At 39.6% G+C, this 17,380-nt stretch overlaps 2 protein-coding genes across 10 annotated transcripts in view; one reads left to right on the top strand and one right to left on the bottom strand.

Moving 5' to 3' along the window:
- Window positions 1-9,934, bottom strand: part of ACACA (acetyl-CoA carboxylase alpha) — a 371,031-nt gene extending 361,097 nt beyond the window's left edge. Inside the window, exons 1-2 of one of the 3 annotated variants that reach the window (XM_037808139.1) lie at window positions 9,462-9,934; window positions 9,115-9,381 (exon numbers count right to left, since the gene is read on the bottom strand). The gene's annotated coding sequence lies outside the window, so the exon portion shown is untranslated. The remainder of the gene's footprint in view (window positions 1-9,114; window positions 9,382-9,461) is intronic. The other 2 variants (XM_037808140.1, XM_037808142.1) reach the window with 2 other exon arrangements.
- The window catches only part of TADA2A (transcriptional adaptor 2A), a 64,822-nt gene continuing 57,187 nt past the window's right edge, over window positions 9,746-17,380 (top strand). For 2 of the 7 annotated variants that reach the window (XM_037808154.1, XM_037808150.1), the window contains exons 1-2: window positions 9,746-9,810; window positions 12,021-12,143. In XM_037808154.1, coding sequence (XP_037664082.1) covers window positions 12,119-12,143 — 25 coding nt within the window. In that variant the 5' untranslated portion in view covers window positions 9,746-9,810; window positions 12,021-12,118. Of the gene's footprint in view, window positions 9,811-9,899; window positions 10,149-12,020; window positions 12,169-17,380 lie in introns of those variants that run through there. The other 5 variants (XM_037808155.1, XM_037808152.1, XM_037808151.1 and 2 more) reach the window with 4 other exon arrangements.

The raw sequence follows: 17,380 nt of genomic DNA, 5'->3' as shown, positions 1-17,380 counted from the left end.
ATCCTGAACCTGAAAGCAGGCCTTTATGGGGAGCTACATTATTTATGCATCATTGTTTAACCCATGCACTCTCAATAGTGGAGGAAAAAAAAAATCTTATTCTTGAGGGATTAAAAAAGTCTTATTCTTTTGATGTATAAAGTACAGTTACATAAATAGTGCATTAACAGATATACAATGTATCTGTGATCTGAAAACTTTTTGTGTAGAAATGATTAGGGGGAAAAAAGTCTAAAAAGGATCCTTAGGGGAGGCAATAATGAAAAAAAAAAAAGTTTAAGATACACTGGTTTAACCTCTATACTGACTCTTTTCTAACGGATCAGAATAAGGGGAGTTAGTTCCAAATTTCAAATATTTAATGGCATCAAGCTGATAAAGTTTCTCTATAAAGTGTCTCTATAGCCTGTAAAGAGGTAGTAATACTTGAAATTCACTGGCCAAGACTTTCTTCCTTCAATGGGCATTAGGGAAGTTGGCTTCCACAGGCTTCAACTCTTTCACTACCAATAAACCCTTCCCTCTTTAAGGTTGGATCATTCTTCCTCTGGTATGCTAATACTTATTCTGTATTTCTGCAGAGCCATTCTATCTCCTAAAGCAACTTTACATAAATTTCTGCTGGAATTCATTACTTTATGACGTTTGTATAAAGTAGTGGTTAGGGGTTGGGTTTAAAAGTTTGAATCTCTGCTTCCTGCTTATATTCTCTGCATATAGTTAAGTTTCTGTATTAGTAAAATGGGAGTAACAATACCTCCAACTATGGCCTTACTTTTGGAAAGGAAAGGGTTTTTTAGGGACTCAAATGAGAAAATATATACAGAAAGCCTTGAACATAGTAGCTAGTTTTAGTACCATGTTGGGAGGGTGTTCCGGTTTGCTAAAGCTGCTGTTATGCAAAATACCAGAAATGGATTGGCTTTCATAAAGGAGATTTATTAGGTTACAAATTTACAGTTCTAAAGCCATAAAAGTGTCCAAACTAAGGCATTAACAAGAGGATACCTTTACTGAAGAAAGGTTGATGGCATCTGGAACATCTCTGTCAGCTGGGAAGGCACGTGGCTGGTGTCTGCTGGTCCTTTGCTCCTGGGTTCTGGTTTCCAAATGGCTTTCTCCAAAATGTCTCTGGGCCTCTGTCTCTCTTAATTTCTCTCTCTCAGCCTCTTGCATCCTTATTTTTTCTCCCAGGGTGTTTCTCTCTAAGCATCTGGGGGTCTTCTCTTAGCTTCTCTGGGTCTCATCTCTTAACTTAGCATCTCCAAACGTCTTTCTGTCTGCATCTACAAGAATCTGGGTCTGTGTTGGTCCCCGAGCTCTCGTAAATACTCTAGTAAACCAATCAAGACCCACCTTGAATGGGCAGGGTCACATCTCCATGGAAATAATCTAATCAAAAGGTGTTCCCCACAATTGGGTGGATCACATCTCCATGAAAACAACCTAATCAAGAGATCCTACCCATAGTAAGTCTGCACCCACCAGAGTGGATTAAAAGAACATGGTTTTTGTAGGGGACATAATATATTCAAACCAGCACAGTGTGTTTGTGTGCTCGAGTGCATGATTAAATAGTAAAGAGTTTCAGAGAAAACTGGTCCTTGGCATGGTTACAGAAACTAGAAAATTAATAAAATGAGCAGACAACAATCAAAAAATGTGTTTGGCTGGGTGAAAAGAACCAATTACAATAATTTATGTCAACAGCTTAACATTTAAGACCTAATTATCATGTAGCACAATAAAAATTACATATATCATTTAATATGCATCAGATTAACTTTGTTGTAAATGTATTTGATTACAATAGTAAAGTACTCACTGTACGCTAAAGAACATTCTTTGTAGCTAATTGCTCATAATGCTTATGTTTGTTCACTATTTACACTAATTAAATGAAGCATATTTCCTGAGTTTGTTCTTCATTTAAGACAAAGGCTGGATTATTCATCCTAGATTGCAACTAAACATTTGCCCTGGACCTGTCAACTCTTTCCTTAGTTTTCTATAGTGAGGAAGATGCTAAGAAACCAGGCAGCAAAGGAAATTCTGTTTAATTGCCTGGTGGCCTGTAGAATCATTATCTTGATTCAAATAACAAAAAATTCTAATGCTGAGTATTATCAATCTAGCCTTGAGCTAGTTATAAACAAGCCCCAGGATTACCATGTGGAGCACTTCTAAAATTAAAATCTCAGTTATAATCTTTTTGGTACCCACCATGAACCAGGTACTATGCATTCATCATCACAAGTTTACAAAACTCTTATAAATTAAATATTTTTATTTTCATTTTACAAATGAAGAGAAAGTCACAGAAAGATAATCTGCCTAAATTCTTGAATGTAGTAACAAGTGGAAACAGGATTCAAATTCAGGAAGACTTCTTGATTTATATTAAACTGTGCAAGGTTCCTTACCAAATATATCTCGAACATTTATTGAGTACTTTTTGGTTGCAAAAGAGCCAAGATTGCTTGTCACTTAATGATACAAAATACTTTAGGAGCCAGAGGCCCTATGTATCAGGCTGAAAAGCATGCAGCTGGGCTACATAGATGACATTTTAAAATTCTGTGATAAACAGAAGCCACTCAGCAACAATAAATTCTAGTTCACCCAACCTTTTGGATTCTATCCAAAGCCTGGTGACTCATGAGACAGATAATCTACACCTTTTGTAGATAAGAAAGAAGTCAGTGGGGGGAAAAGAGGCAGAAGAGATGGGCAACAAGGTCTGAAGTCACAGAAATGCTCTATAAATGGCCATGGCATTATGAAAATGCTGATAACTGCTAGACCTTAAGTTTTAAATATTCAGAAGCAGTACAGCAATTATGTTTGGACAGATCTTGTTTAAATTCTGACTATGCTATCTCATAACTGATTGACTTTCAGTAAGTAGTTTTACCTCTTAGAGCCTCATTTTCCTTATCTGTAATGTGGGATGCAGTAGGGCCCTTTAGTAGCGTTTTTGTCTTTTTTTTTTTTTTTTTTCCTCTTCTTCACATATAGAAGTCAGGGTTCTCTAGGGAAACAGAACCAACAGGAGATATCTGTAAATAATTATGACATTTTCTAAAAGTGTCTCACTTAACTGTAGGGATGCATGAGTTGAAATTCCATAGCGCAGGCTGCAAACTGGCGAATCCAACAAAGGTTTTTGATGAATTCCCCAGGAGAAGCTAACTAGCTGAAGTAGAGATGAAAATTCTCTCTCCTGACTGCTGAAGTCATGACTTCTCCTTTTAAAACCTTCAACTGATTGGATGAAACATCTCTCCTTGCTGAAGAAACTCTCCTTAGTTGATTTTAGATGCAATCAGCCATAAATGCAATCAACCTACTGATGATTTAAGTTCACAAAATGTCCTCACAGTAACAGGGCAGTGCTTGCTTGACCAGACAACTGGGAACTATTATCTGGCCAAGCTGACACATGAACCTAACCATCACATTACCTTTGAGATCTTTAGTGCGCCTCTTTTAAAAAATTTTTTATTACCATGGTAACACACATACAACATAAAGTTTCCTGCTTTAACAACTTTCAAGCATATAATTCAGAGGCATTAACATTCACAATGTTGTACCACCATTACCACCATCCAGTACCAAAACTTTTCTATTACTTTACAGCCAACAGTAGGCAGACCACAGTGCTATGTGGGTGCAATAAGGTCCCGCAACCTCATTAGGGGGCATTTACTTGGAGGATCTGAGAGCAGGGACACAAAAGGACATCTGCACACTGGTGTTCATGGAGAGAGTATGCATGATTTGTAATCGTTGGAGGTGGCCTAAGGGTATACTGAGTGAGGAACAGAATGGTGAACTGTTGAGTGTGCATACAAGGAAATACTGAGGTACTGTGAGAAGCAGTGAAGCTCTGAGACAAACAAGGTGAATGGAAACTGTAGACAGTATTTTCAGTGAACTATGCCAGAAACAAAAGCAAACATTATAATGCCTCACCAATATGGACTAACTACAATGTGTAAACTCAGAATTGAACTTCAGAGTACAGCTAATCAGGGGAACGCTTATTGTAATGGTCCCTAGATTGTAAGCTCTTACAGCAGTCACATCTATTCCTGAATTGCAATGGCTATCTCCAGATTTCGAGATGCTGATACCTTTGTGTATAACCTGACTGATCCCTGGAACTTTGGGTATCTGTGTGACACCTGAAACTCAGAGCTAGAACTCAGCAGATATGAATGTCAGTATTAGCACATACAGCAACTGTTAAAAAAGCTGAAGAAGAGTCCAGACTTTAACTCGAGATAAAAATGAAGCAGATGTATGTGGTTAGGACTAGGGCAAATCAGGCCAAAGGGTAAAGGACAGTACTGACTGTTTTAAAACTCCAAATTCCATGTGAGACCAAGGGAAGAGATGTTCAGTTGGTGCAAGATCTGTATTTCCTAAACAATTTAACTTGCACAGTTCGTTCAAATACCATAATTACATGAAACTTTTAATAGGGAGACCTGGTAGATTTGCAGAGGTTAGCGTGAAACAGCGACACACCCCAAAGTAATTAAAATATATATGCAGGGCCTCCCTGAGGAGCTGGGGGAAAACACAGCGGTGTTGGGCTTCCTCACCTGGATTGTTGCTGATGTTCTCGCAAACATTGAGGACTGACGGTTTGATGTGCCAAGCCCTCTATCACGGGACTTGCCCTTATGAAGCTTGTTATTGCAAAGGAGAGGTTAAACCTGCTTATAATTGTGCCTAAGAGTCTCTCCCTGAGTACCTCTGTGTTGCTCAGATGTGGCCCTCTCTCTCTAGGTAAGCCAACAGTGCGGGTGAACTCACTGCCCTCCCCCCTACATGGGATCTGACTCCCAGGGGTGTAAATCTCCCTGACAACGTGGTACATGATTCCCGGGGATGAATCTGGACCTGACATCATGGGATGGATAACATCTTCTTGACCAAAAGGGGGATGAGAAATGAAACGAAATAAAGTTTCAGCGGCTGAGAGATTCCAAATGGAGTCAAGAGGTCACTCTGGTGGGCATTCTTATGCACTATACAGATAACACTTTTTAGGTTTTAATGCATTGGAATAGCTTGAAGTAAATACCTGAAACTGTCAAACTGCAACCCAGCAGCCTTGACTCCTGATGATGATTGTATAGCAATGTAGCTTACAAGAGGTGACAGTGCGATTGTGAAAGCTTTATGGATCACACTCCCTTTATCCAGTATATGGATGGATAAGTAGAAAAATGGGGACAAAAACTAAATGAAAAATAAGGTGGGGTGGGTGTTTTGGGTGTTCTTCTTTACTTTTATTTTTTATTCTTATTTTCTCTTTTTCTGGTACAAGGAAAATGTTCAAAAAATAGACTGGGGTGATGAATGCACAACTATATGATGGTACTGTGAACAACTGATTATACACTTTGGATGACTGTATGGTATGTGAATATACCTCGATAAAATTGAAAAAAGGGGAAATTTTAGGTTGTACATGTTACTAAATAATTTTTAAAAACTGTAAGACTGTACAACACAAATAGTGAACTCTTGTAAATGGACTATAGTTAGCAGTACAATTATAAATACATTCTTTCATGAATTTTAACAAATGTACCACACTAAATGCAAGGTGTTAATAATCGGGTGGTATATAAAAACTCTATGTTATGCATTGTTCTTTAAACATACAACTTCTTTAATTAAAAATTAAAAAACAAACAGGCAATTAGTCATCTTTGCTATAATAGGTTGAAGACAGGGTGTACTGGAAACATGTAAGAAGGCTACTTAACCCAAACTTGAGAAGGGCAGGTCAAGAAGAGGTGTTCCTGAGGAAGTGATGATAGGAGCTACTTTAGCAAAGTTAAGTGTTATGGATCAAATCACATCCCCACAAAGACATGATAAGTCCTAACTAATCCCTAGTCCTGTGGATGTCAACCCATCTGTAAAAAGGATCTTTGAAGATGTTATTGCTTAAAGTGAGGCCAAGCTGTATCAGGATGGGCCTTGATCCGATATGACTCGAGTTCTTGTGAGCAGAGGAAATTTGGACACTGTAGGAACAGAGGATAAAGATGGCCATGTGAGAAGCAGAGAATGAGTTATGGATAACCAGCAAGCTATCGCCAGAACACTGTGGACTTCAGAGAAAACAGTTCCCACCAACACCTTAATTTTGGACTTCTAGCCTCCAAAACTGCAAGACAATAAATTCCTGTTTAATCCAGTAGTCTGCAGTACTTTGTTACAGCAGCCCAGGTAAACTAAGATGGGGGTTTGGAGGTAACAGTACAAAAGGTGAATTAGAGGTACTTTGGTCTGTCTGGAGAAAGGCGTTAAAGATATGGAAGTGATGATAAAGAAATGGGCAGATAATAGATTCTGAAGACTCTTTTACAAAGAATGACCATTATTGTACAAACTGAATCACTTTTGAGGGTGAAATGCACTGATATTAACAATTATATGTGTAAACCAGGATCATCTGGAGCAAGTCAGAATTTATGGTCACTGTTTTGGTTTGCTAAAGCTGTCAGAATGCAATATACCAGAAATGGGTTGGCTTTTACAAAGGGAGTTTATTAGTTTACAAATTTACAGGTTTGCTAAAGCTGTCAGAATGCAATATACCAGAAATGGGTTGGTTTTTACAAAGGGAGTTTATTAGTTTACAAATTTACAGTTCTAAGGCCATGAAAATGTCCCAATTAAGGCATCAACAGGAAGATATCTTTTCTGAAGAAAGGCTGCTGGCATCCAGGGTTCCTCTGTCACATGGGAAGGCACAAGTGCTCTGGGATTTCATTGTTTCATTGTTTTCAGCTCCTAGTTCCAGTGGCATCCTCTCTGAGCTTCTGTGGATCCTCTCTTAGCATCTCTGGGCTTTTTCTCTCTCTCCTTTCTCTGGGTGTTTCTCTCTGAGCTCTCTGGGTTTTTTCTGTCTTTTATCCTTATAAAGGAATCCAGTAAAGGATTGAGACCCACCTTGAATTGGGTTGTGTAACATCTCAATTGAAGCAACCTAATCAAATGGCCCCACCCACAATAGGTCTGCACTCACAGGAATGGATTAAAAAAGCATGACATTTTCTGGGGTATATAACAGCTTCAAACCAGCACATTCACCCTACTTACAGGCCAAGTTCAGGTGCTTGAACCTCCAATGAAAGCAGAGTGCATATCGTCTTTTTTTTACCTTATACACTTTGCCTAAGTAACTTCATCCATACCTTTGCCTTCGCTTGCTCATTTCATAAATATTTGTTGAGGACACACTTCTGAACACTGAAGTTACAAAGAAGACACTGACAGTCCTTGTCCTCAAGAAGCTCTGTCTAACTAAGGAAAGCACACATCCAAAGAAACAACTCTAATGTAATTACACAATTTTAGCCTTGACCTCTCCCGAGCTCTAGACTCCTGTCATTTCCACTCAGAGAGCAAAACACAGACCCAAAACAGAACGTTTAATTTCTCCTCCAAATCTGTTCTTCCTTTTGCACTTCCTTAATCAGTTATTATTACTATTACTTGTGTATTTTAATTTTTCCACATCAGTATTAAACACTGACCAAACCAGGACTTAAAATTCTAATGAGGGCCTAACATCATGTGAAGAAGAAAAGTAATTTCCAGATAGTTGAATGCTACGTTTTTAAAGAACAGATCCCATTATTATGTGGAACTGTTTTTTTCCACAATGGGACATTGATGACTCATACTCAGTTTGCTGACAATCTTGACTTCCAAATATTTCCTAGCCAGTTTCAAAAAAGTTCCAGGTTAGGTGAGAAACACACAATGAGTTTCATAAATGTCTGACCCTATCTCCACTTCGTGGAGGAGGGAATGGTCCTGAAGGTGTAGGTGAAATGCCTACATTAATAAACTATCTGTTAAACAATTGCTGAGTAAAAGGACAGTTTATGCTTTCAAAAGCAGTTTTAATGCTTCTATTGTCTTTCCACACAGCTGCCAGAGTGATCCTTTTAAAACAAATTTGATCACTCCTTTGCTCTCAGCCATGGCATTCTGTCACATCCCAATAAAATCCAAAGTCCATCCATGGCACACCAAATGATATACGATTAGACTCCTATCTATGTTTTTCAACTTATTTCTATAATTTGCTATGTTCCAGTCACACTGACCTTGCTGTTTTTCCAAAAAGCCAAGCAAGTTTTCCTGTCTCAAGGTTATAACAATTGCTGTTTCTCTTTTCCAAGAAGAGTTTCCTTCTAGAAATCCATAGACCTCTCTCTCTCATCAAATGAATAGACTTCTGTTTATGTGTCATCTCCATTGAGGGGTCTTCCCTACCCACTAGCTAAAAGAGCATGCCCACATACTGCTTCTGATTTTTTTTTCCATAGAATTTACTACCTACCTGGCATTATTCATTATTTGTCAATGTATTATCTGTATTGCTTAGTGTCAATTCCCCCCACTACACTATGAGCTCCATGAGGTAGAGATTTAATTTTGTCCGCTATTAAATTCCCAACACCTAGAACAGTAGTTCATTAACTATTCTTGAATGAATGAATAAGTTGATTTTCAGGATACATCAAATGTAAAACTATCCTATAATAGATTTATTGACATTATGAAGTAGGAAAATGACTGCAATAGTACATATCAAAATGTTAATTGCTTATTGAAGGTGGTGGGAGATGAGTTTTACATATTTTTGCTTATGCGGTTTTTCTTTCCTTCTTTTTTTTTTTAACAATACATTTTGTATTACTCATCTATTAAAAAATGAAGAGGTGCTACAGCCAGAAAGTGTAAATGAATTTCTAAAAGAGGTCGGGACAATTTAACCAAAACGTGTAAACAAATATAACAGCATAATAGTTATGATACACCAGGATATGAGTTGCCTTCCCCACACTTCCTAGCAGTGTGATCCCAAGTTATTTATACGCCCCGAGTCTAAACATGTTCACCTGCAAGATGAGGATAACAATAATGCTTACCTCATAAGATTGTTTTGCAGATTAAATGAGACCATGTGTGTAACCTGCTCTGTACAACGCCTGCATGCAATAAGTACTCGACAAATGGTAGCTATTATAATAATTAGTAGTAGTAATAAGCGATGTTGGGACATACCTAGCCCTCAAGATTGACATCACGGTGGACCACCGCATCCTCTCATTATGCCTCAATTTGGGCCTCTGAAGCCCAAAGAGGGGATGGTTCTTTCCAAGGAAAAGAATTTCGCCGTTCCAGAAGCATCTGAATATAATGTACCCTGTTCATCCCTTAAACCATTTGGTCAGTCTGGTTAATCCGTAAGGAGCACTCCGTGACTAGAATTCCAGAGGTGACCACTGCTCGCCGTCCTTGGGCCCAGTCCTTTAGCCTCAGCTTCCCTTGCTGCAACGGGGATGAGAGGTGGAAATGTTAAAAAAAAGAACAAACAACAACAAAAACAGTACAGGCCCAGGCCACCTCACCGCACTGTGGAAAGGTTCAAATAGCACCACGCAAGGGGAAGCCTCTGGCGACCCGTAAAGTGCAACGCGGCAGTTACTGAATACTGGTCGGTGTCAAAACAAGCAAGCTGCTCAACTCCTTCCATCCAGTCCTCAACCAGAGGAGCGGCGAGGACTCCGGGAGCAGGCGCAGGGAGGGCGGAGGCAGCCGCCGAGGGCGGAAGAGACGCGGCGTGGAGCTGAGCAAGCGGTGGCGGGCGCGCGCTAGGCGGCGAACTTCCGCCTGCGCAGCACGGGAGCGAGCACGCAGATTGAGGGGCGTGCACGCGGGCTGCGACTTCCAGGGCGTGGAGGAGGGGGACCCAAGGAGGTGAGGCGCGAGGCACTGCGGTCTGTTGGGTGGGGGTGGCGCTCTTCTAGCGGGACGTGGACGGTGCGGGCACACGAGGGGCGGCCGGGGAGAAAGAGCCGACTGCGGTACCGGCGCCCGGGGAGACGCGCGAGCCGGCTGCTGGCAGCCACGCCGCGCAAAGGGGGTGAGAGTGGCGTGGGCCCAGCGTGAGCCCTGGGGGCTCCGCCCCGCGCATGGCGCGTCCCGCCCTCTGTTTTCCTGTCTCTGCAGTGGAGCGCTTGGCAACACTAATAACAGCCAATGTGTCATGCGTTTGACCGACGTTACCACATGGATTTTCAAATAGGCCTTGCAAGGTAATACTTTAGCTCTATGTTGGAGCTGAGGAGAACTGAGCGAGGCTTGCCCAAGATCATGTAGTTCGGAACAAAGTGGGAATTTGAACCCGTGTCTTCAGAACTGCGGTTCTTCACCCTTCTCTCCATCACACTGAATCCTGTCTGTCGCTCACATTACCTTTCTATCCTATGAGAGATGTCAGTGTCAGAAACGTGGTCTCTTGTGAGAAGAAAGTAAGCAAGGGAAGACGACGACTCCGCTTATTGCAGTACTTGATGATGGGGGATGTGCTGAAAGTTCATGGTTTATCAGACTGAATTGTATGCATCCTTTACCTGACCGTTCCTATTAACCTTGGTTGAAATGGCATTGCTGTTTACTGTCTGTAAGACATCGTGCAAGGAACATCATCTTTGTTTCCTTTCCTCCTTTAAAGAAGCATGTTTTAAAAGGATTACGAATACTGAATCTTTATTTTTTTAGTTTCTAGGGTATTAGAATAACTAGAAGGAAACTAGAAGGAAATAACTGAAATGGTGGAACTGTAACCCATAACATTCTTTGAAATTTGCTCTCTACTTGTTAAATTGTACTTTGAAAGTTATCACTTTTCTGTATATATGTTATATTTCACAATAAAAAATGTTAAAAAAAAGGCATGTTTAAGAAGGTTGCAGGATTCAAAGAGATAATCCACAGACAGTACTTGGCATATGGGAAAAGCTCAATTAATGTCAACCAGTATTTCATTGAGTGCATAAAAACACCTTGCTAAACTCATTTTTCTTCAAAGACCAACTTTTCCTGGGTCTATAGCAGAGGTAGATGACTCCATCACCCCCACTCCCACCTCCCAAAAAAGTTAATTGGCAGACATGTTATCTGAGTGTTACCTACACATTATTGAATTATTCTCCAGAGAAAAATATCAAGGTGAAAGAAATCACTCAGAACAAAAGACATGAATCAACTTACTGTAGAACTAACATTTTCTTTTCCATTCTACATCATTTATTGAGCTTCTTCAATGTGTATGGCATGGTGCTTAGTACTTTAAGTCATCCACGTTTGTGTTAGATTTAGTCCCTGCTTTAATTTCTCCTAGAAGTGGGGGGAAAAAATGGACTCATAAGTTATTGTCACAAAGTAGAATGTGAAAAGTGCCAGAAAAGCAATAACATAGAGATGTTCCTTGACTCAGCAAGTGGGAAATGTGTTCATTTTTGCTTTCAAGGAAGATACATGTATACACTATTAAATATTTGTAAAAAGAGTAAATGAGTGAACAAATGAATGCTTTATTAGTTAGAATTCCTGGTTTCCAGTAATAAAAACTCATTCACATTCAAATTTTATTCAAAAGATAAAGAATTGAGGGAGTTGGGCCACTCTGGGAATGTCAACAGCATGAGAATGACCAACCTCCAACTGCCTTCAGTCCTTGCATGTCTTACTCAAGATTCATATTTCTTTAAGCAGAGATATAGTTGCTTTAGCTTGTGTGGGGGCACTGGATGAAGTACTATGATTGGCAGCCCTACCAGAATCATGAGATGTGGGAGGGTCAGTTCCTCAAAGGAAAGAAAGCTAAGGACAGAGGTGACGTTTACTGTAACTATGTAGCATTGTAGGCCAGGCATAGTCCTAAGTTATTTATATGGATTTTGATATTTGATAATGACATTTCACTCTCACAACAATTCTAGGAGGTAGATACTATTATACCATACCCCGTTTTACAGCGGAAGAAACAGGTTCATAGAGGTAAAATAATTTGCTCAGCATTACAAAGCTAGGATGACATAGAGCTGAATACAACTGCATTATCTCCTCTTTATTTTGTCCCTTTCAATTACATCCTTATCCATATGCCACTTATGTTTTCATAGGCGACCATCAAGCCTTGCTGTATGTGTTCGTCAGTTTGAGATCTTGAAGGAACTCGGCAGTAAGGAATATCAAAACAGCAGTCTTTGCCAATTGGGGAATGGACTGTTTGGGTTCCTTTAGCAGTAAGTACAATGGAACAAGTCCCAGGTGAATATTTAACAGCTAACTGAAGTGGAATTTGATCAAGGAAGAAAGGTGAACACTTTGAAGTTAAGCAGTAAAGCTCTGTGAATCTGATCCTAAGAGAATTATAGTAGTATTGAGTCAAGATAAAAATCGACCAGTACTTATCAGTTGCCACTGAATATATGATAACAGACTTCCGGTTTGCTAAAGCTGCTACAATGCAATATATAAGAAATAGATTGGCTTTTTCAATGGGGATTTATTATGTTGCAAATTCACAGTTCTGAGGCCATGAAAATGTCCCAATTAAGGCATCAAGAGGTAGATACCTTCTATGAGGAAAACTGATGGCATCCGGGGTTCCTCTGTCACATGGAAAGGTACATGGCTGGCTCTGCTGAAATTTCTCTCCTGGGTTTAGCTTCTGGTTTCAGTGGCTTTCTCCAAAATGTCTCTGGGCTTCTGTCTGAGCTTTTCCCAGGGGCAAACTCTGGATGACATATCTTAGCTTCTCTGAGCTCTCTCCAAAATATCTCTGCCTTTTATGCTCTAATAAAGGACTACAGCAAGGGAACTAAGACCCACCTTGAATGGGCAGGGTCATATCTCCAGGGAAAAAACCTAATCAAAAGGTCCCACCCACAATTGGTCTACCCACACGGGACTGGATTAAAACAATATGGCTTTTCTGGGGTACATAATAGATTCAAAACCAACACATAGACATATTACTCTGGGTCTTATAAGAAAATTAACTTGAGATAGATCAGACATACTATGGTTTATCTGTAGTTAGATTTTTAAAAGCAGTGGGATTTCTGGGGTTTCTCTTCAGAACTGTAAGCATGTTTCACATGCCTTGTTTAAGAAATAATGTCAGTAGTAGGATCAAGGAAGTGCCTACCCACCCATCCCCGTATAAGTTCCCACAAGTGTGGATCTTGTGTTCTAAAAGTAAACGAAGATAAAAAAAAAAATTGTGCAGAGAATTGTGGTATATGTGTGAAATAAATTCAGACAAAAAAAAATACTGTGATTCTGAAGGTAAGAGGTTTGGCAGAAATAGAAATCCAATTGTCAGATATTTAGTAGTATAACAATGAGAAGAATCCAAAAGACACTTTTTGGGGTATGTTTTCTCTTCAGCAGTTTCTTAAAGGAGCTCTAGTTTATTCTTGAACCACATTCCTCTTATGGAATATTTATAAGTTTAGGGCAGAATGGAATCTTGAAGCACATCTAGCTCAACCTTCTCGTTGAATATATGGAGAAAGAACCTACACGAATTTTCCCAATTTTGGAGGTGTTAAACAAAACTTGTTTAAAAAACTTTTTATTTGGGAATAATTTCAAACTTACAGGAAAGTTGAAAGAATAAGAATAGTACAGAAAATATCCATACCCATTTTGTTAGACTTCTACCCTGTTTGATTTATTATTTGTTCTCTCTTTTTATCTGTGGAGATAGACACATAAACCGTATTTTTTTTCCTCAGCCATTTGACATGAATGATATATGTTATGGCCCTTTATTCCTAAGTACTTTAGTGTTTATTTCTTAAGAGTAGGGATATTCCATTATATAACTTTGGTGGAATTATCAACTTAATATTTAACATTTATGAAATGCTTTTATTTAACCTATCATCTATATTACAGTTGATTCAGTAATGTCCTAGTTGGTGATTTTTCTCCTTCCTGTAGAAAATCAAATCAGGGTCAAGATCTTGGATTTACTGTGTCTCTTTAGCTTTCTCTTTAGCTTTCTTTAAACTCCAACATTTCCACAGCCTTACTGTCTTTTGTGACATTGACACCTTTGAATATAGCCCTCCCCCTCTTTTTAATAGAAGTTTCTAGTTTTGGGTTTTTCTGATCTCTGTATCAGTAATGGCTGATGTTAATTTTGAAAATCCAGTCAAGGTGTTGTCAAATTCTCCATTGTATAATTTCTGTTTTTTCCCTTGTATCTAATAAATCTAAACCTAGTAAAGGGATTAGCTTTCTGAGGAACTGCCTATTTTCCACAGCAACTATACCATTTTACAATCCCACCAACAATGAATAAGTGTCCCTGTTTCTCCACATCCTCTTCAACACTTGTGATTCTGTTTGTTTGTTTTTTAACTAGTAGCCATTCTAGTGGGTGTGAAATGGTATCTCATCATGGTTTTGATTTGCATTTCCCTAATAGCTAATGACATTGAGCATCTTTTCATGTGCTTTTTAGCTATTTGTATATCCTGTTTGGAGAAATGGCTATTCGAGTCTTTTGCCCATTTTTAAATCAGGTTGTCTTTTTATTGTTGAGTTGAAGGATTCCTTTATATATTCTGGATGTTAAACCCTTATTGGATATGTGGTTTCCAAATTTCTTCTGCCATTGAGCAGGCTCTCTTTTTACTTTTGTGATAAAGTCCTTTGAAGCACAAGTTTTTAATTTTTATGAGGTTCTATTTATCTATTTTTTTCTTTTGTTGCTTATGCTTTGGGTGTAAAGTCTAAAAAACCATTGCCTAATACAAGGTCCTGAAGATGCTTCCCTACATTTTTGTTTAGGAGTTTTATAGTCCTGGTTCTTGTATTTAAGTCCTTGATCCATTTTGAGATGATTTTTGTACACGGTGTGAGATAGGGATCCTCTTTCATTCTTTTGCATATGGATATCCAATTCTTCCAGCATCATATGTTAAAGAGACTATTCTTTCCCAATTGGACTTGGGAGCCTTGTCAGAAATCTCTTGGCCTTAGATGTGAGGGTCTATTTCTGAACTCTCAGCTCCATTCCATTGATCTATATATCTACTCTTGTGCCAGTACCATGCTGTTTTGACCAATATTTAGAATGCTAGAGCTGATGAAATGCAATATACCAAAAATTGGTTGCTTTTACAGTGGGGATTTATTAATTTACAATCTTACAGTCTTTAAGCTGTGAAAACATCCAAATCAAGGTATCAACAGGGGGTGCTTTCTCCCCAAGACTGGCTACCAGCGATCCTCAGCACCTCAGTCACATGACCAGTTATATAGTGATGCCTCCTGGTCTCTCCTTTCTCTCCCGGTTTTCACTGCTTCCTGCTTCTGGCTTCAGTGGCTTCCTCTCTGAGCTTCTGTGTGTCCTCCTCTCTCAGCTTCTCTGGGGCTTTTTTCTGTGTCCTCTCTCTGTCTTTTATCCTCATAAAAACTCAAGTAAGGATTAAGGCCCACCTGAGGCATGCCTCAACTGAAATAACCTAATCAAAAGGTCCCACCTACAATAGGTCTGCACCCACAGGAATGGATTAAAAGAACATTGTCTTACTTCTGTGTGAGACCAAGGGAAGAGACGGTTATCTGGAGCAGGATTTATATTTTCTATAGTACACTGTTCTAGTTTGCTTATGCTACCAGAATGCAAAACACCAGAGATGGATTGGCTTTTATAAAAGGGGGTGTATTTGGTTACACAGTTACAGTCTTAAGGCCATAAAGTGTCCAAGGTAATAATACATCAACAATCAGGTACCTTCACTGGAGGATGGCCAGTGGTGTCTGGAAAACCTCTGTTAGCTGGGAAGCCATGTGGCTGGAGTCTGCGCCAAAGTTCTGGTTTCAAAATGGCTTTCTCCCAGGACATTCCTATCTAGGCTGCAGTTCCTCAAAAATGTCACTCTTAGTTGCTCTTGGGTTGTTTGTCCTCTCTTAGCTTCTCCGGAGCAAGAGTCTACTTTCAACGGCCATCTTCAAACTGTCTCTCATCTGCAGCTCCTGTGCTTTCTTCAAAGTGTCCCTCTTGGCTGTATCTCCTCTTCAAAATGTCACTCTCAGCTGCACTGAGTTTCTTCTGTTTGTCAGCTCATTTATATGGCTCCACTGATCAAGGCCCACCCTGGATGGCTGGGGCCATGCCGCCATGGAAATTGTCTCATCAGAGTTATCACCTACAGTTGGGTGAGGCACATTTCCATGCAAACAACCTAATCCAAACTTTCCAACTTAATCCCCACTAATATATCTGCCCCACAAGACTGCATCAAAGAATATGGCTTTTTCTGGGGGACACAATACATTCAAACTGGCACATACACTAAACAATTTAACTTGTACTGTCAGCTTGTTCAAACACCGCGATTACATGGAGCTTTGAACAGGAAGTGAGATCTTGTAGGTTTGCACAGTTTAGTGTGAAACAGCAACACATCCCAGAGTAATTTGGGCAGAGAATAAAAATGTATATGCAGGGACCCCTGAGGAGCTGGGGGAAAATGCAGAAGTGTTGAACTTCCTCACTTGGTTTGTTGCTGATGTTCTGATAAACATTGAGGACTGACGGTTTGGTATGCTGAGTCCTCTAACTTAGGGCTTGTCCTTTTGTGGCTCGTTGCTGCAAAGAAGGGGCTAAACTTACTTATAGCTGTGTCTAAGAGTCTCTCCCTGAGTGCCTCTTTGTTGCTCAGATGTGGCCCTCTCTCTCTAGCTAGGCCACCTCAGCAGGTGAACTCACTGGGACTGACTTCCAAGGGTGTAAATCTCCCTTTCAACGCAGGATATGACTCCCAGTGATGAACCTGGACCTGGCATCATGGGATCAAGAACATCTTCTTGACCAAAAAGGGGAGGCAGAATGAAACAAAGTAGAGTTTCAATGGCTAAGAGATTTCGAATGGAGTGGAGAGGTCACTGTGGTGGGCATTCTTATGCACTATATAGATATCCCTTTCTAGGTTTTAGAGAATTGGAATAGCTAGAAGTAAATGCCTGAAACTATCAAACTCCAACCCAGTGGCCTTGACTCGCAAAGACAATTATATAGCTGTGTAGCTTGCAAGAGTTGACAGTGTGGTGGTGAAAACCTTGTGAATCACACTCCCTTTACCCAGTGTAAGGATGGATGAATAGAAAATGGGTACAGGGACTAAATGAAGATTGGAGTGAGATGGGGGAGGATGGTTTGGGTGTTCTTTTTTACTTTTGGTTTTTATTCTTTCTGGTGTAAAGAAATTGTTCAAAAATGGATTGGATTGATGAAGGCACAACTATATGATGGTACTGTGAACAGTTGATGTACACCATGGACGATTGTATGGTATGTGGATGTACCTCAGTAAAACTGAATTTAAAAAAAAAAAGAGAAGGGGGAAAAAATAAGAACATGATCTTTTCTGGGGTACATACAGCTGTAAACCATCATACCACTGTAGCTTTGTAATAAGCTTTAAAGTAAGGAAGTGTGAGTCCTCCAGTTTTGTTG

The sequence above is a fragment of the Choloepus didactylus genome, chromosome 18 (assembly GCF_015220235.1).
Source record: "Choloepus didactylus isolate mChoDid1 chromosome 18, mChoDid1.pri, whole genome shotgun sequence".
Lineage (NCBI taxonomy): Eukaryota > Metazoa > Chordata > Mammalia > Pilosa > Megalonychidae > Choloepus > Choloepus didactylus.
Note: the sequence above shows the minus strand (reverse complement) of the source record. Positions and strands in the feature narration are given on the sequence as shown.